Raw genomic sequence first — 26,687 nt, forward strand, 5'->3', positions numbered from 1 at the left:
CCTCTGCTACGCCAGTAACTGTCCGTCGGAGTGTCGTCCGATTATAATTTGTTCAGCTCATAGGATAGGCCAACTAAAAAAGTTAGAGCATATCAACGGGGTAAATGATGGAGAGTGGAGTGAAGTTGGGTCCACACGCCACTGTGCCGCGCCGCTTCGGCCTCCCGTTGTCGTACTGCAGGCTTCTCGCAGCGCACTTCTCCCTCGCGCGCCCGCACGTCGGGGTTCCTTCTACGAGCGCGAGCCGCCGCCCTGCGCGCACGCCGCTCAGCAGCCTTGTCCATCCTCCGTCGCCGATGCCTTTCAATGAGCACGTGCGCCAAAACGGCCCTTTTATTGTACTACAGAGCGCCCCCTGGCGTACAGCGCCACCGAAGAACACGCGATTGTAGTCGCGCGATCGTCTCTCTTTCTTTCCATACATTTGCCGTCAATCCTTTTGTTCTACAAGTAATGCCCTCTTGTGTCGTACCATTTGCATTTTTCAGCGTATAGTACAAGTACCGCCCTCTATGGCGGTTCAAGAATTAACGAGAAGCGGTTACGACGGGGACGCTCGGGCGACGCTATAAAAAGCTTCACCCCTAAAAAAAGTCAATTTCATTGCAAGAGCAAAGCAATGAATGCGATAACCACAAATAGCTACGTTATGCGAAGTAATGCTAGCAGCTGACGACATTAGATTCCCATCTGGCATAACTTTGCGAATGGGTGACATAAGGAAGTACGGCCGTCCCAGGGAGCGAAGTGGTTTTTGTACAGTCCGTCGCTTCAACGCGAAGGCAGGCGTGACAGTACAAAATGTAAAAAAATGTACAACACTCACGGATGGAAGCAGGACACTCGGAGTGTGTGGCCGATGGTACATGTGCTAGCCGCAGGTGGCTGCGCGTGGAACCAATGTGTTGCATAACGGTATAAAGCGAGGGGGGAACACCTACAGATTACCCCGTCCGGTCGCCAAATTGTCGGCCTGTAGTTCACAATGTGTACACTGCCAGGGTGGCGCTGCAAGGCTCACGCACATTCGCATGTCGACCAAACTGGCTCGCCGCTGCGCACCACTTTTATTGCCACGCCAGCTAGCAACACTATTGTTCTGCGTGCTTAGGCGATGTATGCTATGCAAGTAAGACACAAGATTCAGTTAGGAGATTGCGCCTTTAGTGTGTTTGTAGACATGATAAACATGTGCACAAAAGCATGGAAAGTTTACTTCACGGTTTCTGCCTCAACAAGAAAGAAAATGAGTTGCATGCTTGCCTTCATGGACATGGAAATAATATCGTGTGTTAGTGTCGTTAGGGCAAACTGTTGCCTATTGTTGAATAAAAATGCAAGAAGCTTGCTCGTTCTCCCATGGCCGACAGCTCTACAAATGCTTGCCATGCAGTATAGCCGCACTATTCGCTGCTCGAGGCGAAACAAAAAAAAATACTAAGTCATTGTTTCGATTCTGCCTGGTAACAGGCCCGTGGTTGCTGCTTTTTTTTTCTGTCGTGACAAAAAAACTTTACACACTTTATCTGCTTTTGTGCAGCTATTTATTATGTCTAAGAGCACATTTCAGGCACGAAATCTTAGCGGTATCCAATTTCTTACTTGCGAGCTACGTGCCCCATCGTCGAAGGGCGCTGATCGAGAGCATCGTCTGCTTTGCGCCACAATATAAATGGTTCGCACTGTCAACTCCATTTGGGCTGCATGCATGCATGCAAAAGCGCGCGAGCCTTGCAGCATCACGCTGGCAGAGTGCACTTTGTGAACTGTATGCCAACTCTTTAGTAACCGGAAGGAGTAAGCCTGCTCCGTAGCTGTTGTCGCCGTTACTTTGTACCACAATGCAACATCCTGGTTCCACGAGCACCCATGAGCGGCGGCACACGCAACAGCGGCCATGCGCTACCAGTGTCCAGTTTCAATCTGTTAGTACTGTACAAAAGTATCTGTCTACTTGTCTGAGATTGACGCCAGAGTCTGGAGTTTTGTGAGAAGCGTAAGTGCACAACACAGTTACAGCTGACCTTAAGGCCGAGTGAGTGATTCAATGTTTCACTATGTTTGAATCATTCGAGGAAATCACTACCTTTGAGCGATTCGAATTCTTGTGCACGTACGGATACAGTACAGCTCTAGAGGCTCGAATGTGCCGCGCACTCTACGAATGTGCGCACTTGCTAAATGCACAGAAAGCTAATAGGTTGTTAAAAAGTCCAGACTTTTGGAATACAAGAAAGCTTCAACAAAAAGACTGCAAATCAGTAGTTACATCTACCGTACGTACTTAAACTTCCACATAAATTGAGCGACGTCAGCGAAAAGTATATGCAGTAAAATCAGCTCTCAGCTCCTCAAAAAGCTTTCTATAGTTTGCCTATTGGCCCGAAAGAAAATGGGACCAGATGACAATGAAAAAAGTGACTTGAAATCAAGCATGTCCTTTCACTTGTACCTTGCGAGCGCAGTATTGTTTACCAGGCTCTACATGCGGGAGTTCACACGTGGGCTAGAGAGGATGGTGCCATAAAGCACGCTTACGAGAGCACAACAATTGTGCTCGAGATACATAACGCTTAGCATCTCGCATCGAAATGCAACGCATGTGGTTGCTCACCGGTTTTTCGCCCATTCGGAGATATCGTTAAAACATAGTTGACGGGCAACTAGAGAAGTGATAGAGGCATTCCACATGAACCAAACTTGTGACGCATGCGTAAGTGAAGCATATTGTCTCTTACGGACAAACAGTTCGCCTATCTCCTACGCACTTGTGCCATTATTCGGTAGGCGATGCTGATGAGTACTTTTATTTTTTTGCTTTCACGTTCACATGATCTTCAAGTAGATCTTTTCAGTTGCTAGTCAGTGCTCATCCGTCCGCGTTCCTTTTGTTCTCTTCCGTATTTGTCGTTTTCGTGCCGTACCAACTAGCCCAACTTTCAATGCGTCTGCGATTTCTACGAGGCGATTTCATCCCATATTAAAATTTGCGAATGTGGCATCACTTAACAGCCACCGGTATTCTTAGAACATAAAGCCCGGAGCAAAAATACAATAAACAAACAAGGATTTCGAAATTTGTGACGTACGTCGTATCAACATTTAGGCGCTGAAGACGCAGCGCGAAATTCTCAAGTCAAGTCCTGGCTCTTTATTTTCGATTTGGTAACAAATCTACAATGCTAACGATAACTACAATGTTGTTATGAAAATAAATTGTCAGCATAAATTGACTTGTGATTTTAATGTACTGTAGTTTCATCACTGATGAATCAGGTTTCACAGAAACACTCTTGAGCCAATTAATGAACGACCATAACAAGTCTGAAATACTGGTTACTGTCGTTCACTTACTAGGAACATTAGGATTGTATAACAAATACTGCAGATGGGACGAGTTGATGCACTGTAATGTCGAATTGCTATGGCGCAACTCACTTTGAGCGTGAGGGCGCTCATGCTGTTGTCTGTCATTCACTTTTTCGCTAGTGTCTCTTTCCTGCATGCTAAAACTGAGCTGCACTATAGCCATGCGACATTAAGCTGGTATGGAAAGTAATATGAACGAATGAACAGTGCAGAAATGTGAGAACCAGCAAAAGAAACGAAAAGTCGTGTCTGTTTCTGGTCCTAGTATTATCGATGTTTGCTCGTTCAAAATGGAAGCACACAACTTACCCAGTTAACTATTAAGATGTAATAATATGAAAGATACACCGTGGTGCTACAGTGGTTAAGGTGTTCGGCTGCTAAACCATGGTTTACACGAAGGCGAAATACTATTGAGGCCCGCGCACAGAGTGATGCCAGCGCACGTTAAAGAACACCATTTGGGTGAAAATTCTCAAAGTCCTCCACTACGACATGCCCCATAATTATGCAGTGGTTTTACATGTACAACCTCGGATAATATTATATTGAAGTTGTATAAAAAGAAACCGGCTTTCTCTGCCTTCGGCTGTGCCTGACAATAATATCGAAAGGTTGTGATGCATGCTAAAGGTGATAATTAGTGGGCCTTACTTACCGGTCACAGTTGACTACGCAGGTCGAAGCCTTAATTGAGCTGCACGCGTAAAGGTCGACCCTTTTTCGGGGCTGATTGATTGATATGTGGGGTTTAACGTCCCAAAACCACTATATGATTCTGAGAGACGCCGTAGTGGAGGGCTCCGGAAATTTAGACCACCTGGGGTTCTTTAACGTGCACCCGAATCTGAATACACGGGCCTACAACATTTCCGCCTCCATCGGAAATGCAGCCGCCGCAGCCGGGATTCGAACCCGCGCCCTGCGGGTCAGCAGCCGAGTGCCTTAGCCACTAGACCACCGCGGCCAGGCTCCTTTTTCGGGGCGAACGCGTGCAGTGCTCTCCACTGATGTGTGAAGTGCGCGCCATCAAGCCGCCCTGCACTGCGGGGGTATACGACGGCGATGGCTGCAGAATGCGAGGCTGTATGTGTACGTCTAGCAACACGCGAAGACTGATAGAGAAACAGAATTGCCTGGTAAAGGCAGGAATGTTGACAGGCGTCTTTCCTCCCCGAACACGCACTGCAGCTGATGGTGTTCACGGTTTCGCCGTAAACGACGATAGCATCTAGATTGAAGCACGTGGCTTGATAACGTAGGCCCGTGAATTGCGCAACAAATAGTGCATGCTCACTGAGTACTCCCTATAGCTGACTTGCACTGGCGTCACTGAAACAGCCATGTTGGTGCACCGCATGGCACACGCAAGGTTTACGACACCACGTGTTAGTGTTATCATTATATTGCTTGCCCTTTCATTTTATTTTCATTGATGCACTGAGGCCCATAGAATTCCGGCCGTATCGCTATCGTATTGAAGCAGCTGAACTGCTATGGGATTGTGCTGCCTCTACGTCATCAATTAGGGCCGCCATGTTTGTGAACCAGCACGTTATTAAGCTGCCACCATGACGTCTATCCAAGCTAGCGAGCTATCTATAATGTTCTTTCTAGAGTGTCATCCCACAAGCGATTGCAAAACAAGAAATTCAGCTCACGCTAAATTTCTTGTTTTGGCTTTTGGTCAGTGATACCAATCACTATACGCGTCACGTGTTGATATCAGGGACTGTATGTAGGCAGTGCATGAAATCAATGAAACAAGATGCACCTTTTTTTTTTTTCCATACGCCAAACGCTTTCGTTGACTTGGGGTGCAGTGAGACAGCGCCTACAGATTACGCGAACACACTGTGAAACAAAAACGAATTGCGACGACATGACTGGTTTAAAGCAATACGTGAAGGTTTTGCACCCTTGTGAGGACGTTGATACTCATACGCGAAATTTTCCGGACTAAGCAGTCAGCCCGTGAAGTGAAGCGGGAAGAGCGCTTTACTTTCTGCACTGGAATTGCTGCCATGCACGAGTTTTTGTTTTTACCTTTTTGATGCCGTTTTTGTCCCCCCTTTTACCCGTTTTGCCTGCCTCTGAAATGCCTCTTGGGAGTACGAACCACACGTTGCTTATAAAGCAGTGGCACGAAAAATAGTCACTGAACCACAGCAGATAATAATTGGAGTCTTCTTGTAACGTTAGCGACGACCTACTGATGCCGGTTCCAAGATTACCAAGTTGCCAGAATGCCCAAGCTTGCAGAGTCATGACATGGACGGCGGCATCGAACCCTTTCGAATGTCGTGATTATAAAGGAAAGACTTTTTTAAAAAAATGTGATGACGCCAGCTTACTTTTGCACTAATGACACAGTGGGGCTTGAACCCGGGTCCGCTGGGTGCCGGCCCAATATTCTGCCACTGTGCTACACCAGTTTTTTTTCTTTATTACCGGTTTCGCACAAGGTACACACATCAATATAAGTCACTGTAAACAGTAACATACAAACAGAAGTGATGACAAAAAAGCCGCGGAACTATTAGTGATTACAGTGCTAAAATTCCTTCAGGTTCACCAGGGGTTCGACCCTGGAGAGCCATTCCGGAACAAAATCTTGTTGTTTGAGTATATCAATGTACTGTGCAATGCTTTCGCAGAACAGCATACGGACCGGACGCCTGTCAGGGTCACAGTAGTAACCGGCCATTCTTGCCCGCCATAGACAATGGAGGCCAAGCAGCATTATAAGATCGAAAGGCAGTCCCTCCTCTTTTTCTACTGTTAAAAACCTGATACCCAGTGAATGTAAGGGAAGTTCCTTTTTTAGAGTTCTCTGCAAAACATCCCAGAAGTATACTCTTCCCAACAATGCAGAAAAACGTGATCTATTGTCTCCGGCTTTCGGCAGATCAAACAGTGCGAACCCCATGGCATATAAAATCCCCTATCTTCTAAAAAAGATTTAACCGGCAGTGTTCCGGAGTGTAATTTAAAGAAAAAGCTTTTTGCACTAGGCTGAATTTGCATTTTCTTAACACGCTTAAGAACATCAGTGCCTTCTCCCCCGCTATTTATTAACCTATACATAGGAACTGGAAAAATCATGTCGCATATGTCTTTATGTAATTTCTTTCGCCCGACCGAAGAAAGGTATTCATTGGAAAACCGAACTGATAAGAACCGGACACTGTCTGCAACTTCCTTAAAGAAACCTCGCGTAGCTCCCGGTATGCTTGCGGTGTGTGCTTTTGACTGTGTCCCGCAAGATGTGTTATTCACTGTGCTACACCAGTGCTTGTGATTCCTTGCCAAACTTGCCTTAGGCAGGTTTGGTGTCGGGAAAGCTACCGCGTTAATACGACTTATAAAGCGTTTTACAACAGTGAAAGAACAACTAGTCATCGCACAGTGCTAATAGCCTAACGAGTGGGACGTCCAATGCTCCAAACCACCACAAAAGCTTGTTCTTGTTCCCCTATTAAGTGTGGCGCATACCCACTTCCGCCATAATTCCTCATCGTCGTCAGCCACTGCATGGACAATTGGCACAAAATTCCTTGCAAGTGTTTAGCGGATACCACACTTCTCAGAATAATGACGAATAATGGCATAGCAAATGCCGGCCTACTTCCCAAAAGCTTGTTATTAATCCCCTAGTGGGTACCAAGCACGTGTACTCGCAGTAGTTACCCAATGAGTGTTTTGAAAAGGCTCGGAAAGGCTGCTCTTCCAGCTTTTGCTGGGACTGTAATGCACCTATACCCCGCAGGCCTGGCGTTTTTTTATCTTTCAACCTCAAAGAGATATGCGTTCAAACTTCATGGACTTAAATTGCCGTTGGTGTCACGGTTGCAGGTTTTGAGCCTCAAGGTAAATTCATGACTTATCGGGCCGTCCGAACAGCTTCGATACTCATTACCGCTGCACTTTCGTCGGTCAGCAGTGTAGAATAATAAGAGAAGTTTAACGTCCCAGTACCGCGATACGATTATTGGGGACGCAGTGGAGGGCTACGGAAATTTCGACGTCCCGGGGTCTTTTAACGTGCACCTAAGTCTAAGTACAAGGGCCTACAACATTTCCGCCTCCATCGGAAATGCAGCCGCCGCAGCCGGGATTCGATCCCGCGACCTCCGGATCAGCAGTCGCGCACTGTGACCGCTAGACCACCTTGACGCTTTCCAGCACAAAAAAATAAGTAAGAATAAATAAATGTTTTAGAAAACGACGAGGCCCACAATAGAGTGCGCGTGCATGGCGTCATTGAAAGAAAAAAAACTGACAAAGAAAGAGACCGAGTCAAGTCGCATATTCAGCTTTATTTCACCATCAATGTTTAAAGAAAGGATAACTTTTCCCCCCCAAAAATGTATTGTATGTACAAAATATTCACAATGGTTGTATAGAGAATCTTAACTTACCGCCATTATAAGACATTGGGTAATCGGTTTCACGTACGAGTGCTTTAGGGAGGTTGACAAGTGAAAATACAAGATAATCACAAGAAACGAGCTTTCCCAGATGTGCTGGGATTGTAAAGACTAGTGAACATTGAGAACCTTCATCAACCAGCCAGCACCGCTCATTACAGACGGTCTGCACTACGTGTGCCTTTAAACAACGCCTACAATTAAATACACAGAACGCTGGGAGTTCGATAAATACCCTGTATGAAGCTGCACTGCTGTTTAGCGTGAGATTTTTCATAAATTTTTCGACCTTCTCATTTCCAGGACCAAAATACTTTCTTTTTCTCACTGCTCAGCGTATACAGACAGCAAAATTATATGATGAAAACCTTCGTAAAGTATGAGCTTCTCTCATGCAATTGGCAGATTCATGAAACAGCTTTAACAAAAGGCTCTCACATGGTTCTCTGCAGAGGCCCTTTTTTATAATGAATATATGCAGGAAATAATATGCTGGAACAATCTGGTCTAAAACTCAACGTGTCGCGAATTTCGTGATCATTCTGTCGAAATCGTAAGAAAACTGTCCCTGAATAGTTTGTCTTCAAAGTGTTCAGGTGGGAAACGATACCAGCCGATGCCCGTTTGCGACAAAACTACAGAAAAGACGTGTTCTAAATGATTGCACAGTTCATGAGTACACCTATTTAGCAGCTGCCACAGGTCAGCGTTCCACGAGGCCGGCGAACTCTATACCTTCTGACACGAAGGTCACTGGCGTCCCTTTCGCGGGCCCGTCTTTGGCTTCGGGTTGTCCACACCTCCGGTCCGGTATTGAACCCGCACACACAAAACACACGCACACACCCCTCAAGTCCGCGAGTCCACACCAAAACGGTCACACGACGAAGTTCACGATGCCCGTCATGTCGACACAGCGTGTGATGGGAGAGGTGCTCACGAAAAGCGTAACACGGGCTTCACTTGACGCAAATGTGAAAAAAAAGAGCAGTTCGTATCGATGAGCTATCGCGATTGGTAGCGGCGTTTTAGTCACTCATAAGCGACACGTCTGCGTTTTAGTCACTCATAAGCGACACGTCTGCGGCGCGGTCTCCGGCTGCGCAGTGCCACCGGTTGCGGCTGTCGCTGAAAACTGTTCCTGTCCCACGATGACCGTGGGTATGATGGGCGGCTGCTTCTTGCCGTTTGCGGCGGACGCCCAGCCCTTGCCGCTCGCCCCGTCGTGCCTGAAGTGCTGGTTCCCGTGAGTAGTCTTCTCGATTTCGTTGAAGGCCAAGAATGTCTTCTCGATTACGCCTGTCGGACACTCGCAGAGAATGAAAATGCCGTAACTCAAGAAGCAGCTCCAAACGAAGATCGAAAACGCTGTCGACACCTGCGTATAGTAAAGAAAAACAAGAGCACACTTGACATGACAGCATGGAACAGAAAAAATAATCTAACAGAGCATCCGCTTTTGTTTGCAGTAGAAAGTAAAGTTGGCCCAGTTGGATTGCTTGCACGATTGATGCAGCGCTAAAGACGAAGTGCTGTGCTCTCTAAGTTCGTCATACGTCATAAATCGGCAACTATCATTATGAAGCACCTTGACAAACATAAATGAAACGCTGCCAATCATTCTGACGAAACCACACCAAGAGCATGGTGGCAATAGACAGAACTACTAACCAGTAGTCTTATAGCTTGATTGTTTTCCTCAGATAAAATTAGCTCGGTTGCTAGAGTAAACCGCTCAACAATGGGCTCAAAAGAAACACTTTCTCTGGATCACAATAAGCGCTCTTAACGCTTAAATAAATTTAAATTTACACGAAAGGTGGTCTTGTTTGCGACACGTTTATGTTGCGCACACACTTTCTGTATACTTCTTCCAGATACTTTTTTTAGGATAGTTGGTTCATTAAGCAGATAGCGTACTGCACGACCCCAGAGAAAGGAAGCGCTTACTCCTGGTGCTCTATCCTGTCTTTTTCGGCTTCTTTCCTACGAGCTTGCACAGTGCGCTAGCCGTTTAACTTTACCAAAGACTTCTTAGTGCTGAAAATGTTACATGTTTCGCCCTAATGATCAAGAGAGGCTTCTTTTCACACCTGAGCAATCTAGTCAATCTCGACATCGGCAATCTCGACAATCTTGTCGAGGTTGCCGACGAACCGCCAATAACGACGAATAGAAGCATGCATTCATGAACTGTGCTATTTCAAATCATCAGAGTCCGAGAACTCTGAACCAGCGTGTAAATGTTTGACAAGTCTGTATAATGATTGATTTGTGGGGTTTAACGTCCCAAAATTACGATAAGATTATGAGAGACGCCATAGAGGAGGGCTCCGGAAATTTCGACCACCTAGGGTTCTTTAACGTGCACCCAAATCTGAGCACACGGCCTACAACATTTCCGCCTCCCGCAGAAATGCAGCCGCCGCAGCCGGGATTTGATCCTGCGACCTGCGGGTCAGCAGCCCTTAGTCACTAGACCACCACGGCGGGGCAGTGTTTTACAAGTCTATACGCCTGTTATAACGTATTGCATAACGGCGATCGTCCCATGCGGGCAAGCCAAATATTTCAGACGGCGAAGCACTCACCACTCCGAGCATAGAGTAGAAAATGCGCTCTCTGGAGACGAAGCACATGACCACGTAGTACGGAAGGTGCACCAGGTACACGCCGAATGACAGCCGACTCAGAGGCACGAAAGCACTCCACGACAGGAATCTACCGACGAAGCCTGCAAGTGGACAACACGCAGATGACTTAGTAAAGAACACAAAGACAATTCCTATTGAAAGTGCCCCAGTGGAATATAGAGGTGATATTCTGGTATAACATAGCGACCTGCTCAAGAATACGTTGACGCGTTGGTCCAGCTTAGTAATTTTAAACCTCGTAAAACAGGTTCGGCAGATCCCACGTACCTGGGACCCGACGTTATACGAAGCATGTGGAGGGAAGGTGACCATGTTGGAACTTTTTTTTATTGAGCAACACGTTGTGAAATGAGGCTAAATATATGTACAAATGTTGCACGCACCGACATATGTTCAAGAGTTGCAGATGTTTATGTAACCAGTTGTTTGCACTTGCGCAACAATTCCAACTGGAACATGCGCATGAGCAACACCAGACGCTGGTATGAAGCGCTGATGCTTGCGAAGATGCTGGTCCTGGACATTGCTACATAAATCAACTTCAGCGCAGGGCAACTCATCACAATTGACGTTAACCCGACGTGACGGCTGTATCAAAGGAGTACATATGTATTTGTTCATAAAATTAGGTAGGCAGTGCTGAAACCACTATTGACGTTTCACGAAGAATTACATCCGAGAACTGGCGTAGCTCTGTGGTAAAATGCCTCATTGCCACGCAGAATGCTTGGGTTCAATTACATCTGGGACCCCAACTTGGCTACCAATGTCGGGTATTCCTTTACGATTGCGCGTTAAAATTGTCCATGCGTGGTCTCGTCGTTCCTTGGTAGATACTAAGTGTCAATAACCTGGGTACATACCCGCTTGCGGCACATACTCGCCCGTGGGTATGTGTCACTGTCTGGCGGGAAGTGTTTGACCACGTATGTGACATGATTGTGACATTATTCATGTCTTGACCAACGCGTCATATTCGTCAAACCATCTTACCCTCCCATGCTAATTTTCGTTCACGCCAAGTTAAGGGGGTGACCACGAGAGCACCCAAACGTAAGCAGCTAGATAGATAGATACGCTCAAAGTTGCCGAAGGGTACTAAGAAATGCTTCCCATTTAAAACCATCAGTTCTGCGTGGAAAGTGCAGCACAGTCACAGCGAAAGGCGGAAGAGCCGGCTTTCGGAGCCTTTTTTAAACACTCCATACACACTTTTACGACAATAACACACTTTTACGTTAATCACTACGCCATAAATCATTATAATTTTTGTGTAGTGGAAAGGCATTCACTATGCCATCCTTCGGAGAGGCGTGCTACCCCCTATGTACTTGCAAGAAACATTGCGCATTTCTTATGCTGCTTCTGATGACAATGAAGAATTATGCCTGAAGCTTTAGTAATGAGTTGGAGCATTGGACGACCCACTCGTTACGCTGTTTGCATTGTGTGACACCTGGTTGTATTTCTTGATGTTCTAAAACGCTTTAATACCTACATTGAAGCGGTTTCTTTCCAGACTTTAAGCCTGCCTAAGGCCAGTTTGCCAGTGAGTTTCAAGCGCCGGCTTGACTTCGTGTTGGAATACCGGGCTGGCACACAGCGGACCCATGTTCAAATTTCATTGTGTCTTTCGTGGCTCTATATGCTTAGTTGTCTTTCTTAATTCAAGCGATAGTGATTACGGACACCGGCGGTGGCAGCGAACAAATACAGCGCACGCGACCGTTGTTGTAATATCAAAACAGCTTTCGCTGTAAAAATTAGAGAAAGTAATGTTTGCAACCGGCGACCTCAGTGCAATAGCCAATGCACACGTTCTGGTTTAACATTGAATGCCGGAAAGACTCTCAATGAGAAAACGCTTCCAGAAAGCGCTATAAGTAATTTCGTCATTATTATGGTTATTGCTGCCGAAACTGCAGTAGCCAAAGCATATACTTGCTTTCTGGTCAACCTCCCTGTCTTTCCGCATCTTATTTCTCTCTCTCTCTCTCTCTCTCAAGCGAATCAACCCGACCTCAAAACAGTTAGGTGCACGTACATCTAAGCTTAGACTAGGCTGATACTTTCAAGAAAAAGAGAAAGAGAGAGAGAGAAAGTTTCATTTGTACGAGGATAAGAGATGTTCCTCGTTTACGCTGTCTTCTGTAAGATCTCTGTTGTATAAGTATCTCTTCTAATTCGCATTTGAGTGAGGGACCACTTAGAACATGACTAAGATCTCGCGAAGAAGACCGTAAAGGCGACATTAACAATGGTGTTTATTTTCTCCGCGCAGTATTCGTTCTCTTTAAACACCTTCATAATACGGCCACAGCAAACACAACTCCAATGCACCCACCTCCTCGGCCACGGGCACAGGCGATAACTAGCCAGCTGAGAAAAGCAGACCACAGGAGTCGGTCGAAGAAGGCGAACGCAACATCCTCCCAAGCACCAGGGTTCACGAGGCCTGCGTTCCAGCGGCGACGAGCTAGGACGCAGGTCAGCGCACAGGCAACACTGGCGCACCAAAGCACAACCTCCGTAGTCTGCGCATATAACAAAGAGCAGTGAACAATTTTAGTGGCCTTTAGATAATTTCTGTCTTATCATCACCAATTCTCAGATATCTAGAAGGGTTTTCTTAAATAGCATTTACTTTAGAAATAAATGTATGCGATTTGTTTTCTTCAAGAGCACTTCACAGAACTTGAAAAGAATCTCCAAACTTAGAAGATAAAGTAGGAACCTAGTATCTAGGGACTTTCGGTATTTTTTTATTGAATCGATCAAACTTTTGATTAACGTTAAAACTGAAATAGAACAAAACCTTGCAGTTCACAATTCTAACTGATCAATGCAAGATAATATGACAGTCATATAGAAAGCACGTCAAATAGCGCTCAAAATATAATAATTACTAAAAATACACCGTTACTAAGTATTCCACTAACTTGCGAATTAGACTCTGGCGCAATAGATGTAAATTTGTAAGAAATTCACATAAGCTGTGAATTATCATATTAGATTTATCCGCTTTATATGATTTATGATAGTCACATAAATACAATGTATCTTTATGCAATTTAGGATACTGATGCGTACTTTCCGCATTTGAGTTTTCTTGAAAAAGGTATTCAAGTCCCTTTAAAGAAAATGCTATAGGCCTGCAAATCTCTCTGCTTGCGGTCACACGACTAAAAAAGCTTTTCTTCGTAATTAGCTCCGCAACTTTCACTTCACAAGTCCCGGGGGGGGGGGGGGGGGCGTGGGAGGGGATTTTTGGTTTGTCATATATTTGCAACAAGAGGCACTGAAGTTGGTTCTGAATACGGTCGGTAAAGCCTTCTGTGAAAGCGCAACAACGTTTGTCGAATGAAGTAACTTCATTTCAATGCTTGTGTTCACACCGGCTGACCTCTGCACGCATCTATGTGGTGATTCTGAACGTTATTTTCAGTCGCCCCTCAACTTCGTAGCGATTTAAAAAGGTACCAGGTCACGATTTCGCGAAACACTCAAAACAGCCAACCAAATGCAATAGTTTATTTCTATCGTTTTGTTTAATCGCATTTTGTTTACCACTACAGCTCTAGAGAGTAATAATTTCTTGTAACTAACTATGTGTTTATGTTCAGATGCACGTACCCGCGACATCTCAGCCTTCCTGTACTTCTGCAGGTAGAGTACGGTGACACATCCCAAGAAGTAGCTGGCTCCATGGAACGTGGGCATCATGTACACCTCATTGAATGTGTTTGCTATAGTCCTGCGAACGTCAAGAAAAAAAATCAAATATGCAATAACAAAGCACTTCTACGCTAGAAATCAAACATTTCGCTTGATCACACAGCCAGTTTTTTGTTAACACCTATGCCCCTTCATCTGACGAAATTTCACCTTTGCTGAACTGATAAAGTTAACCTGCGTGTTAAAAACCGCTGACTTGCTACAACATGAGCCCTTAGAGAATAAATTGGGCACAAACTCATCTGACAAGATGGAATAACAAGTGAGATACACACTATAAAGGGCTCACAAAACGGCAAAGGCAACGTACTTTAATTGAGAGCAGTAACGGATGTTAACATTAAGTGTACGCCGCGTCAACGTACGTTACTACTACAGAAGTTGACGTATACCTCCATTGCAAGAAGTGTAATTAGTACGAAACTATACACCTTTTTCAGCTAGTGCATGCGCGTATATATAAGCACTTGCAGTGTGCTTTCAAAATGAATTACTTCGACGCTAAAGTGTTCCTTATCGAATTGCAAATAAAACCCTCGCGGCAGTTTCACGTGTATCTATACCGTCTTGTAACGTTGAAAAAGTTCGCCTGCATCATCTCTACACTATCTCTTGCTTTTATTTCTTTCCTAATTTCACGATTTTGCCAAATATTGTACTACACTTACGTGAGATCTCCAACCACCGATGGGATGACCGGGAGATATTTTCCAGTCTGCATTTGCCACGCGGAGAATATGCTGCAGAAGAGCGAGAGGCCCAGGAAGGTCCACATCATCCAGGTTTGCCGCCTGTGAAAGCAACACACGTGGTATTGTAGAATCAATGACACGTAGGCAAGCGTCGTGAATGACGGGGCTATATTCTTCGCAGAGGCGCCTTGAAGGTAACCGAAAACCCTGTGAACGAGAATGCTTGCTAACTTTCAACGTTAGAGATGACTCTTAAGGTTACGCTTGAACTAAGCATACAAAATTCTTGAATTGATTCCATGGGAGACAAAGCGAAGGATAAAAATAAATTGTTCTACTGCAGTTTATCTGTGCCGGAACGTTAGAGACAAAATCTTACTTTCTGAGCAGAGCCAGGATAAAGATGCAGACCACGAACAGCTGGAAGTCAGTAGACAGGTACCACAGGTGGGAAAAGCATTCCTGCAGTTTAGTAAAAGGAACATTAGGGAAACGTGAAGCGTGGATATTCCGGTGAATTCTCTCACATAAGATTGGAATTAGTACGGGTGGTTGTGGTACCAATGAATGCCTTACATTTTAAGCACGTTTCACTTGAATACTTGGCAAACTAATCACCCTGACGGTTATCGGAAAGCTCCTTAAATGCACAGCTTGTAGCCTTCGACGTCTGGTTCGGATACTTTCTATACAGCATCTCCAACCCGCATCGAACGTAAAACCAAGCTGCTCGTTTTGTCGGAGAGTCGTATCACTGTGAAATTGTGACATGCCTATTCGCTTTTAGTATCTGTTCGCCACGTGTCATATTGTACTAATATATTCTTGATTGCGTCCTGTAACTATTATATGTTGTTTTATTTTCCAGAATGTTTAAGGTGCACTATCGCAGAAATATTAGCAACCTAATTGGATTTTGTATGTACACCCCCGTGCAGTAATGCCACTACGGCGTTGCAAGAACTTTGTAAATAAATAAAACAAATCGGTCATTCCTAAAATGGTTATGTATTATGAGTGATTTTTCATTGAAATGATATGTATGGAGTTGTTGGAAAGAAGTGTACATTTAAGCGCTCGTCTTCTTTGTTAGGCACAATATTATTAAGATCTAACAGACAGTCATGTTGGCGTACAAGTAATGCGCCGGTTACTCCTTAGTCCTTGAGGGAATATTGAGCATACATGATGAATGAGTAGTCAAATCAATCATATATGGTTCTTCTAGGCTACTAGTTTCGTGAAAATTATCTCCTCGGCGTTATCGAAAAGCTTCACCCATTTCTCAATCAACTTACTCAGTTGCATAAAGGCGAAAACTATTTTCAGCTGCTCCTTAAGCGTATTATCAAGGAAAATGAAATATCCTTGTCATTATTTTTCGGGTCTGCGGTTTTTCTGATGAAAATTATAACAGCACGTCAACAGTACGGCAAAAAATCAGTGTCCTGAGACTGAAATCTTGGTCTGGAGGCGTAATACTTTGTTATTATGGCATGTATAGGCAACCTCGACCGATTGCGACAGATTTTAAAGGCTAACCTTTCGCTGCAAAAATGATATAGTCTTTGTGCCATTGCTAATACATTATGAGCAGAAAGTATGCATGTTCTCTTGACGTCACAACAACACATGAGCTTCCATTTTCTGTTCGAGCAAATTTCCGATGACTTGATCTTGAATGTGCGTTCATGGGAAGTATGAAGTCCCATTAACCTTTGTCTTTTTGTGCTCTTGTAATACTTCTAATGAGTGTGCACTCATTGCCAACGTAGACAAACAAGCCCCATTAGTCGCCTTACTTCTGATTTAATTGCGTAAATCATCTAATTGAAGAGCAAAAGGAAGAAAGCAAAACAGGAGAGAAGGCAGGGAGGTTAACAAGACACGTGACTGGTAGGCTCACCCCCGTATTCTAGAACGCCCCTTCACTCAACGCTCTGCCTTCCCATGAGGAAGCCGCCCCGCCACGGTGGTCTAAAGGTACTCGGCTGCTGACCCGCAGGCCGCGGGATCAAATCCCGGCTGTGGTGCATTTTTGATGGAGGCGGAAATGTTGTAGGCCCGTGTACTCAGATTTGGGTACACGTTAAAGAACCCTAGGTGGTCAAAATTTCCGGAGCCCTTCACTACAGCGTCTCTCATAACCATATGGTGGTTTTGGGACGTTAAACCCCACAAATCAATTCCATGAGAAAACCGATGGGAGTGCCATCTCCAGGCAGGGAAAGTCACTGAATATCAGTGATAATTTGCTGCTATTCTCGAGTAGCGCGGCGTCATTTTCAGTCGAGCAGCGGCACAGTGCGCCACTCTGTCAAGTGAAAGGTGAAGGTCGAGTCAAGGAGCGTTTGTGAATACGGGGGTTAGCTTAACACCGACTAAATTTTAAGGCCGAAGGGCTGCCGCAGTGACGTCAGGGAGTGGCGGCCCAGTTATCTTACTGAGCATGCTCAGTAAGATTTTTTCCCCACATCTTTTATTCGGCCAGATCTAGCCGCAGCAGCTCCGTCAGCGGGAGCGTTGGTTCTCCTAAAACGTGAACGAAACAGTGGCTTTCCGCCGCATTCGCGGCGTAACTGGACCTGACGGTAGTTATAGCGCGAGAACAAAACGACGACACAGAGACAAGAAGGACACGAAGGGCCCCCACCCTCTGACGTCACTGCGGCTGCCCTTTGGCCTTGAAATTTAGTCGGTGTTGGTTAGCCTCACTGGGGGAATAAGAAAGGGCAGTATAAAGATGAGAGATAGAAGAGCGAAGGGAAGGAAATCAAGAAATGGTCAGTAAATGTGCTGACGTGTTTCTAGCGGTGGCGCTATATAAAATTCTAGGTCGTTCAACGACAGATCGTGTCTTTACGAACCATATCGGTGGAGTTGTAGAAGTTGCGGATTTGTAGGAGCAGCTGCCACCAGCGGCCAGTAATTTCTTCGTGGTAATTGTCGAAGAGCAGCTTGGAGTTGGGACCCGAGTAGAACAGAGGGACCAGGAAGAAGGCCAAGATTACGTAGGTGACGGGTATCATTACCCTGCGGCGAACAAAATTGGCCAGGAGAGTCAATAGCTTATTTAGACAAGAGTTGAGAACGGCAAACGTGAGTCAAGGGACACAGTAATGTATTGATAACAGACACATGACCACTGACGCACCTGATAATTCGACGAGTCAGCGCGACCGCAATGATGATCCAGGCATCCAAATCAACCTTGACCACGTTGTAAGCCAGAAGAAATCCGCTAAAGAGAAACGGTGATAATACGGTAAAATAAATCAACGTTTAAGACTAGTTCATTTCAAACATTTTTCGGGATTTATTACACACACACAAAAAAAAGCTTCCACGTGGCATTGCCAATAATTACAAAAGCTGAGTATAACTATACTGAGTGTAGCCGTACCAAGCCTGTGATATCCCGCGATGAGAACTTAAGCTTTTGTAACCTTACACAACAAAACATATTCTTTATCAGCTCTTGTGAAATCATTATTTCTCGCCAGAGCATTCAAAATGCATTGAAACACCATTTACCCTACCAATAGACCGTGCATAAATTGAGTAACCTGACAGATGGTTGCATACATGTACGTAAAAAATCTCACACGTAGCTTCTTTCATGTTCTATTTTTTCGTGTGTATGTGGATTGCCTCGGATGTTGCACATTATTTTTTGGGCAACTTTAGCTTAGACAAATCATGCCCCATCATTGCGCCTATTGGGAGCGTCACAAGTTCGACCTAAAGACGAGATGGCTTATGATCGCAACCACTAAAATGCCTAAAACGCCTAAAACAAACGTGCCTGTTGGTTGCTCTCGACATACCTCAAGTAAAAGAATGTATCAACGCTGAGGAAGGCCGTTGAAAAGGTGCAGTAGAACCAGGTTCCTGTGGCTTCCAGAACGTTGGCAAACCTCGCTGCGAGCGAACAAACGCACACGAAAGTTGTTACCGGCGCTTCTACTACCTTATTACTTGCAATACTTTAAATCAGGGCCGTGATTCTTAACTACACTACACTGTTTTCAAGCTTTTGCACGTGACCGCCTTGCAGTGATGGTAAAAAAAGTGCCGCCATATCCATGAAGTGTGTGATGATGAGTGGGCGAAGCTCCGGAAGTAGACCTGGTAAACCATGAATCCTCCGTACATTTTACACACTCAATTTTATTACAACGCTCCCCTAGTGACGTCGCCACACTGAATCGAACGATTGCCTTCCACCAATGACACGTGCCATATGTGACACCATTCCTAATTTATAACATCTCGCATTTTTCATCACCAACTACAAGTACCGCCGTCTAGTTTATAACATCTTGCATATTTTCATCATCAGTTACAAGTACAACCATCTAGTGAACACTGCAAAAACTAAACGAGAGGTGGATACATGCAGGGGATGGTACCGCCATCTATTGAACACTGCAAAAACTAAACGAGAAGTGGCTACATACAGGGGACGCACAGCCCACGCCTTAAGGAGCTTCGCCCCTAAAACAACAATGAACTGACTTGACGGTGCACCGATCAATGTGCGTGAAGAGGCACCACGCATTTGCGCTAACCTCTCCTCACATGCATTTAATTGCTTTTTAAGTCGGCGATTTCTTTTATTGCTTATTTGCACGAAGCACAAATAAGAAAGGTAATGCCATTGGTGGTTTCTAGTCATTGTTTGAACAACGAGCAGGATGAACTGTTATACGCTAGAGTGCAGTTTCAAAGCGAAAGTTCCGAAACTAAGTTTGAAGAAAGTTTTTCACGTCTAAGCCCTACCGGAAGAAAGACGAAACACAGGAAGAGAGCTCCACTCACAACTGAGCCAACTGCTCAGCAATAAATGTCATGTCCGTAAACTAGAGTTTAATTGTTTTAATGTTTGCAAGTAGAAATGAGTACCAAGATAAATAAAAAAAACAGACGATGAAAATTAAACTTACAGATGACTGGATCGAATGCCATAGATGAGTGGCCGAGCACGATCCAGAACAAGCTGAAGAAGCGAAGGCCGTGCAGGAACCGATAGCAGTACGCCTCCGAGCTGCTGTTATGCGTCACATAAAGCAGTATGTTCGTGTTACGGGGCACCGAGAAGGCAGTCAGGAGCTTCACCACAAGGGCTGTAGACGAAGAAAATATTCGAACGATTACACATCTCTCCCTACAACTCGTCTTACGAATCGAAAGTGAGAACAGAAGTCATTTCTAGACGTAGCAGGCATTAGCAAACTCATTACGCAAAGTCCAGCCATTCATGCACATGTCAAGCCACCAATTATATAAAAAAATAAACTGTTCTCTGAGTTTCAGATCTATAGCAACTACTAACATCGTCAGTGATGAAAAATCGACTATGTTGCTTACGCAAACTTTTTTTTACGTCGAAGAATATAGGCGTTAAAACACAGAGTTTTAACAGGTAAATAATTTTGTCAGGAGATTTTCAATTATATTTTAGTAGCTGATCCCTTCAGCAAGATGCATCTCTGCATTAGTAGTGAAATAGTTGTTTGCTAGTGGTGTGAATATGCGAATTCTCTTTTTTTTACGTTATTGATTCTGGCCTAAAGAAGAAATTCACCTAAAACCAGAGCCACTATGCTGTAAAACAATGTAGCTGATAAACTCCGCAAATGCCTTCCAATCTGTACCTGTGAGCAATCTATAAAACGTACGAAATATTTACGCATATTTAATTCATATTTTAATGAGATACTGATGGTCGTATGGTCTAGTCATGGTTGTTGAAAACTGCCAGGAATTTCCGAACAATACATGCTAAATATCAATCATCCTTGCTGCAGATGGATGTTACGACCGGCGAAGTAAAAATAATATGTAAATAAAACAATTTAACGGTGTATGACTTACTTCTTTTCATTTGTTTCTTCTTGGCATACACGTCAAACGAAGTGCTGAAGACCAACAAGAGGACATTCGCAACCGCAAGAGCTCTGTGAAAGAAAATAAGTGAGATGAAGTAAGCATGCTATTCATAAAATGCGCACTCGAGTCTATAGCACTTCAAGCAACAAATGTTCTTCAAAATCGAAGTCAATAAAAAAATCAACACACTCAAGCTTGGTCCGGCAGCATTTATTGTATATGCGCAGTCAAGCCCGAAAGCAAGAGCTTGCAAGTTGTTTCCTATTTATTGGAATAGGGAAGTACAAATTAATGACGAATCGACTATTTTACAATATCTAAACCATGATTATGGCTGTTAGGGCTCATTTGCGACTAACACTCAGTAGTTAATGCTAACGGTTTATCAGGTCTGCGTCTTGTTAAGAACTGACACCCAAGTTACGTCCTTTTCTCTCAACTAGGTAACGAAGGAACTTGACACAAACTGCCACAAAATCTTACGAGTACAAAGGGCTAGTCCCGGGTCACTAACACACAATTTTCTACCTGTATTATGACCTCACACACAATTTTTTTCTGAAATCAAACAGTTCGTGCCTTAAAAGCAACAAGTGAAAGGACTGGCTACCAGTGATCAATTTCTCCTGCCATAGGGATAAGAAAAAAAAAAACAGTATGGTGGTAAAATTACTTTGGTGAGGTAACGCTTTTTGTTTGCATATAAGAGAACACATCTTATCAACGTTGTTTACAGCATAAATTCGGAACTCCGTGATTTTAAGAGAGTTAGTAACAGCTGCAAGTATTACACACTTACATGAGCGCTATCTGCCAGTCCGAGATAGGTACAGGCTCCCCAGTGACGCAATCGTTCACTGTGATCTTCGCAATTCCCTCGGTAACTGCAAATAATGAGAAATCAGAATCAAATACAAAGCCAATAAATTTCCCTTACAGAGCCTTTTTCTAAAATTTCAGCTGTTCCTATTAAGCACCACAGTTTTGACACCTACTCCACAATTTCGTCAAATAAGCGGTGGTATTGCTATACAGAATATTGAAATGCATATGCTAAGCTGGTGATTGTGTCGCCGCATTCCTTATAACTAAAATATCACATCTTCTGTGCTGTAAATGTCCTAACAGAGTTGTACAACTGGGTCTCACTCGTGTTCGCAATGGCCTGGATGTCTTCTCTGGAGCAGTCAGACATGGTGCATATTCCAACCCGCAGGCCTCTTACACGTTCATCATCGAGAAGATGGAAGAGCTCTGTAGTCTGCGCATAAAAGGAAAACAGCAGCCAATCAGTAAAGACAGGAACAGCAAACCAAAAGTTAAGGATTCACAAGCAAACTGGGACCGTATAATCAAATAATGTGTTTGCAAAGGCTCGTCTCAAATGAAGGGTCTTTCGACGCTGTTTTAGGTAAGCATACAATATAGATAATGATATGTGGGGTTTAACGTTCCAAAATCACCATATGATTATGAGAGACGCCGTAGTGGAGGGCTTCGGAAATTTCGACCACCTGGGGTTTTTTAACGTGCACCCAAATCTGAGCACACGGGCCTACAGCATTTTCGCCTCCATCGATAATGCAGCCACCGCAGCCGGGATTCGATTCCGTGACCTACGGGTCAGCAGCCGAGTACCTAAGCCACTAGACCACAGCGGCGAATCAAGCATACAAAACATTTAAAAAGCAATACTTCAAATAAATAAATAAATAAATAAATAAATAAATAAATAAATAGTAAAACGAAACATTAAAAGCACGTGTTGTCATGCGAGTTGTAACCACTTCTGTTAGTTCTGGGGTAGTTCGGTACGTCTCCTCACATGTTAACATTCACATTTTGTATATTTAAAAACAAGTATATGCGTTGTAAGTACGTTGATATGCGGGTCCAGCTTTCTCTATGCGCTTTCTCTTCGTATTGATGCGGCTTGCTGGCTCGGGTTGCTCTCTCCACTCTCTCTGTCATCTTTATACTCCCCTTTTCATTCCCCCAGTGTATAAGGTAGTCAGCCGAGCATGTATCTGGTTAACCTCTCTGCAATCTATAGTGTCGTCATTCATTCCTGCCTTCGGGTTTAATATCGAGCCGCAAGACTGAAAGTTTTTATGTGGACTTAGGAGGAAAAAAAACTCGGCTATTCAGCATCGAACGCAGCTTAATGAACACTTGGGAGTCAAAACCTGCTCGGAATTCTGACAATCTTTGCTTCTCTTTTTCTTCTCTTTCCTCTCTCTCTCTCTCTCTCTCACCTTTATACTCCCCCTTCCCATTCTCTCAGCGTAGAGTAGCAAACTGGGCAAGTGCCTGGTTAATCTTCTTGCCTTCTTTCTTGTTCTTGTCCTGCCTTCTTACCACTCTTGCCATGATAGAGAGTTTCTTATGACGCGAGAGCCAGCGACGACGCTTCGCTGTCTTTTGTCACGTGGCCTGTGCGTCATTTCGTGTCAAATATCTCTAAAGTAAGCATTTCTGCGCTCTCTTTTGCAATCTGTATAGGGTGTGAATGTTTCACATAGCCACCAAACCAGTATGATACACCGCTTTTCCCACCGCCAAGCACTCGAAAATGATACCCTGACGGTGTAAGCAGTATCGTCCAACGTCAAAGAAAGCACATTCCCGCAACAAAACAAAACAAAAAGAAACGTGTTATCACGATGAACATCAGCGCTGTTTGACGGGGACGGAGTGAGAAGGGGTGGGGCAGTGCGTGTAATACCTGCGTGAATCAAGCCTTAATTTGCTTTCGAGCGCCCGCAAATGTTGCCAAAACGCGAACGACTCGCCGATTTACACTTGGCCGACGTTGTTTCAGCGCTCATCGCAAAACAGGAAAGCACCACTCCGCATAATAGGTATCGCAAGCAGTGGCTTTACGCGGATGTACACTGACACGATAATCACGGAGCACATCGCGGGAGCGGCGCGCGGCACGTTTTGTCGTGTGCCTTGCAACGTGTCCGGCGTCGTGCCAAACTGCTCATGGAGAGGCCACGCTCCCCACAGCTCGCGTGGCGTCCGAACGTCTACTATGAAGAGGGGAAAAAAAGAGAGAAAAAGACTTAATCACACGCTGCGCAGCAGCGAGAGTCGCTATAGAACTGTGCGTATAACTTCAGACACGCCTATTGCGACACAAGAACGCTTACGTGCGCGCGGTGCGATCGCCGCCGCCGGGATCGGCTTCCCCCAGCACGTCACCTGTAGCTCATTTCGCGAAGAATGCGCCGATAATTCTGCCTGCGACGATCTCGGAAAATGCGAGGCCGGTTTTTCTTTGAAGGCTTCACTTTGGTTGCTCCTTACATACGCGCACTCTGACGTGAGCAAGCGACGTGCAAATCTTTCAGTGAATCTTATTTTTAGTGAAGAAAGACATCAAGGTCTATCTATCTATCTATCTATCTATCTATCTATCTATCTATCTATCTATCTATCTATCTATCTATCTATCTATCTCTGCCCTCATTCTTTTGCAGTCTTCGTAGCATTGCTTACGGCGAGTGTTCGTCATCGCTCAGCAAACGGCACGAATAGAATGAGCAGCGAAAAAAAAAAGTACGCATGCCTTCAGAGAGAAACTTGCTCTTTATAGGCTCACACGATCGTTTCATTAAATTAAATCACGACACGATTAGGAGGCACACGGTACGCGGGGACTCGGGATGAATGGAGACAACTCGGAGTTACTGAACGTGCGCCTTTATCTAATTACATGGATGTTCATTGGGTCTCACCCATATGATCATTACGTAATAGCCACTTTGCGCATGCTTCCGATGTGGGCATCGCGTGCGCTGCTAGGGATAAATGCAAATTTATCTCTCTGACAGAATTCAAAAGACGTCCACATAAACACCTTAGCGCACCCCAAGGTGGTGCATCTGTCGTGCCATTCGTTCGAACTGGATGTCGCAATAAGTACATGTACGACTGCTTCTTCCTCAACCATAAACTTTAATTGTTAATGATCTTGTTTTTAGGGGCGAAGCTCTTTATGGCGGCACCTGTTCATCCCTCGTTGCCATTGTAGTGTGTAACCACGGCAACCTGGATGACCGCTGCGCGCCCCGATCCAAGTGGCCGTGCATGGTGTAACAAGTATAACATTTTCACCTCCAAGGCAATGCCGGTGAGAGATTTCTTCTATGCGTTGTTGAACAATAAAAGATAGTGCTCAATGGACATGCCAATGGCTGTTAAGGGGGAATGAGAGACAGGAGCATTCGGCTTTTAGTTAAGCGCACGCTGTGATCCCCATTAGCAGTCATTGGCATGTACATTGAGTACTGTCTGACAGGAAAAGGTTGCAACGTTATGCTCGCTGGGCGTAACCTCATTGGTTTTAGAAAGGTTTAGCGAGCGTTGGGTCGCAGTGCCATTCAGTGAACTAGTATATACCATGAATTCGAGGTGGTTAAATGTGGGAAGTAGACCCGAAGCGCAAGCCGTAAGGAAGTGTGTGTTTGCCACCTCTCGTTTAGTCCTTAGAATATCCGCTGGATTGCGGTGCTTCTATATGAGGAATATATGATGAAAAGATGCGAGATGGTGGTACTTGGAGTGTTCAATAGATGGACGAACAGACACACAGACAGATTCGTGGATGGACGCATGAACGGACGCAGAGGCGGATGCATGAACGAACGCCGGGATGGACGCACGAACAGACGCACGCACGGACGGGCGGATGGACGCATTGACGGTCACACAGACGGACGCATGGACGGACGGAAGCAAGAACGAATGGACGGACGAATGCTTCGCCCCACTCTCCATCATTCACTCCGTGGATATGCTGCCATTTTTTTTTCAGCACATAAAGTCTTATGTGCTAGACTACCTCTTTAATCTTTTCTTCTTGCCATTACGTATGCCTACGCACGTACCTCGAAAATCGAGCAGTACGAAGCCGTAAAAGAATCAAGGTGTGTTAGATGACGTGGTATCATCTGTTCCTGAATGTCTCCCGAATAACTGGAATGGGTATAAAAGTAGTCTACAAAAAATTTTGCTATTTTATACGTGCCCTGAAGATACCAGTTGCGGTTACACTAAAAGACTGGTGCTGTCTGGTACGAAGCAGCCACCGCTGCTCTGTGTATACGTGAAAGGCTTTGCACGACCAAGTGAAGCAGATAAGTTCACAGTCGTCCGCGTCTCTACATTTTCCTTAAATGTCAGTGAAAATGCATGACTGCGGTTGCTTTCAGCAAGGAAAAAAAAAGGACAGTTTTCCGGTTCTTTTCAACTTATTTATTACTATTGATAGGAATTCCAGTTTATAAGCTGAATTAAGAAAACCTCAAGGTGACAGAGACGACTCGACACTCTCCAGCAGTCTCTCGTAAAGGACTGTCTACAAGCACTAAAGGAGTGGTTAGGCATTAAACCGCCAGAATCAGGTCTACATGTCTGTATATTATAAGCGACGAATATTTGCTCAAGTTGTATGAAGAACAGACGAATTTAGTGCGAAAATGTCACATATTCTATGACCGTGAAAGTATATATACGCGAGGCTTGTGCAAAAAGACGTGTGCCCTACTTAGATTGTGCACTGCACCACACTAGAGACGGAACAATTTAAACTGGGACCTTTGATGGAGATAAAAAAGAGAGGAAAGAAGGAAGTGACTCCATGAAAGTACTGCCACCTTTGCGGCTGTAATAACTATAATTTCATTTCAGTGCTTTTTTTTTTCGACATACGGCCTTACGGGCGCAAGTAGCTATAGCCGCGACGATCTCTGACAGTTACGGTACGCATGGCCCCCTACAGGTAGTCACAGGGAAATTTTGTGTTCTTTGCGAGATACTTGCACGTAGTGGATGTCCACCCCGAGGCCTCTCTAGGCCTGGACTTGACCACGAATGCCCCGTACTGCTTTTCGTAAGATGCTTTTGTA

The 26,687-nt window shown here is 44.7% G+C and overlaps 1 protein-coding gene across 1 annotated transcript in view; it reads right to left on the reverse strand.

Annotated features, from left to right (window-relative positions):
- Positions 1-8,367: 8,367 nt before the first annotated feature.
- Positions 8,368-26,687, reverse strand: part of LOC119171941 (nose resistant to fluoxetine protein 6) — a 37,364-nt gene continuing 19,044 nt past the window's right edge. Inside the window, exons 3-15 of the mRNA XM_037422849.2 lie at positions 21,922-22,033; positions 21,572-21,656; positions 20,758-20,840; positions 19,827-20,006; positions 18,708-18,801; positions 18,035-18,121; positions 17,748-17,913; positions 15,260-15,342; positions 14,857-14,979; positions 14,087-14,207; positions 12,798-12,987; positions 10,391-10,533; positions 8,368-9,177 (exon numbers count right to left, since the gene is read on the reverse strand). Of these exons, the coding sequence (XP_037278746.2) occupies positions 8,866-9,177; positions 10,391-10,533; positions 12,798-12,987; positions 14,087-14,207; positions 14,857-14,979; positions 15,260-15,342; positions 17,748-17,913; positions 18,035-18,121; positions 18,708-18,801; positions 19,827-20,006; positions 20,758-20,840; positions 21,572-21,656; positions 21,922-22,033 (1,779 nt within the window). The 3' untranslated portion in view covers positions 8,368-8,865. The remainder of the gene's footprint in view (positions 9,178-10,390; positions 10,534-12,797; positions 12,988-14,086; positions 14,208-14,856; positions 14,980-15,259; positions 15,343-17,747; positions 17,914-18,034; positions 18,122-18,707; positions 18,802-19,826; positions 20,007-20,757; positions 20,841-21,571; positions 21,657-21,921; positions 22,034-26,687) is intronic.

Source organism: Rhipicephalus microplus, chromosome 4 (assembly GCF_043290135.1).
Source record: "Rhipicephalus microplus isolate Deutch F79 chromosome 4, USDA_Rmic, whole genome shotgun sequence".
NCBI classification, from domain to species: domain Eukaryota; kingdom Metazoa; phylum Arthropoda; class Arachnida; order Ixodida; family Ixodidae; genus Rhipicephalus; species Rhipicephalus microplus.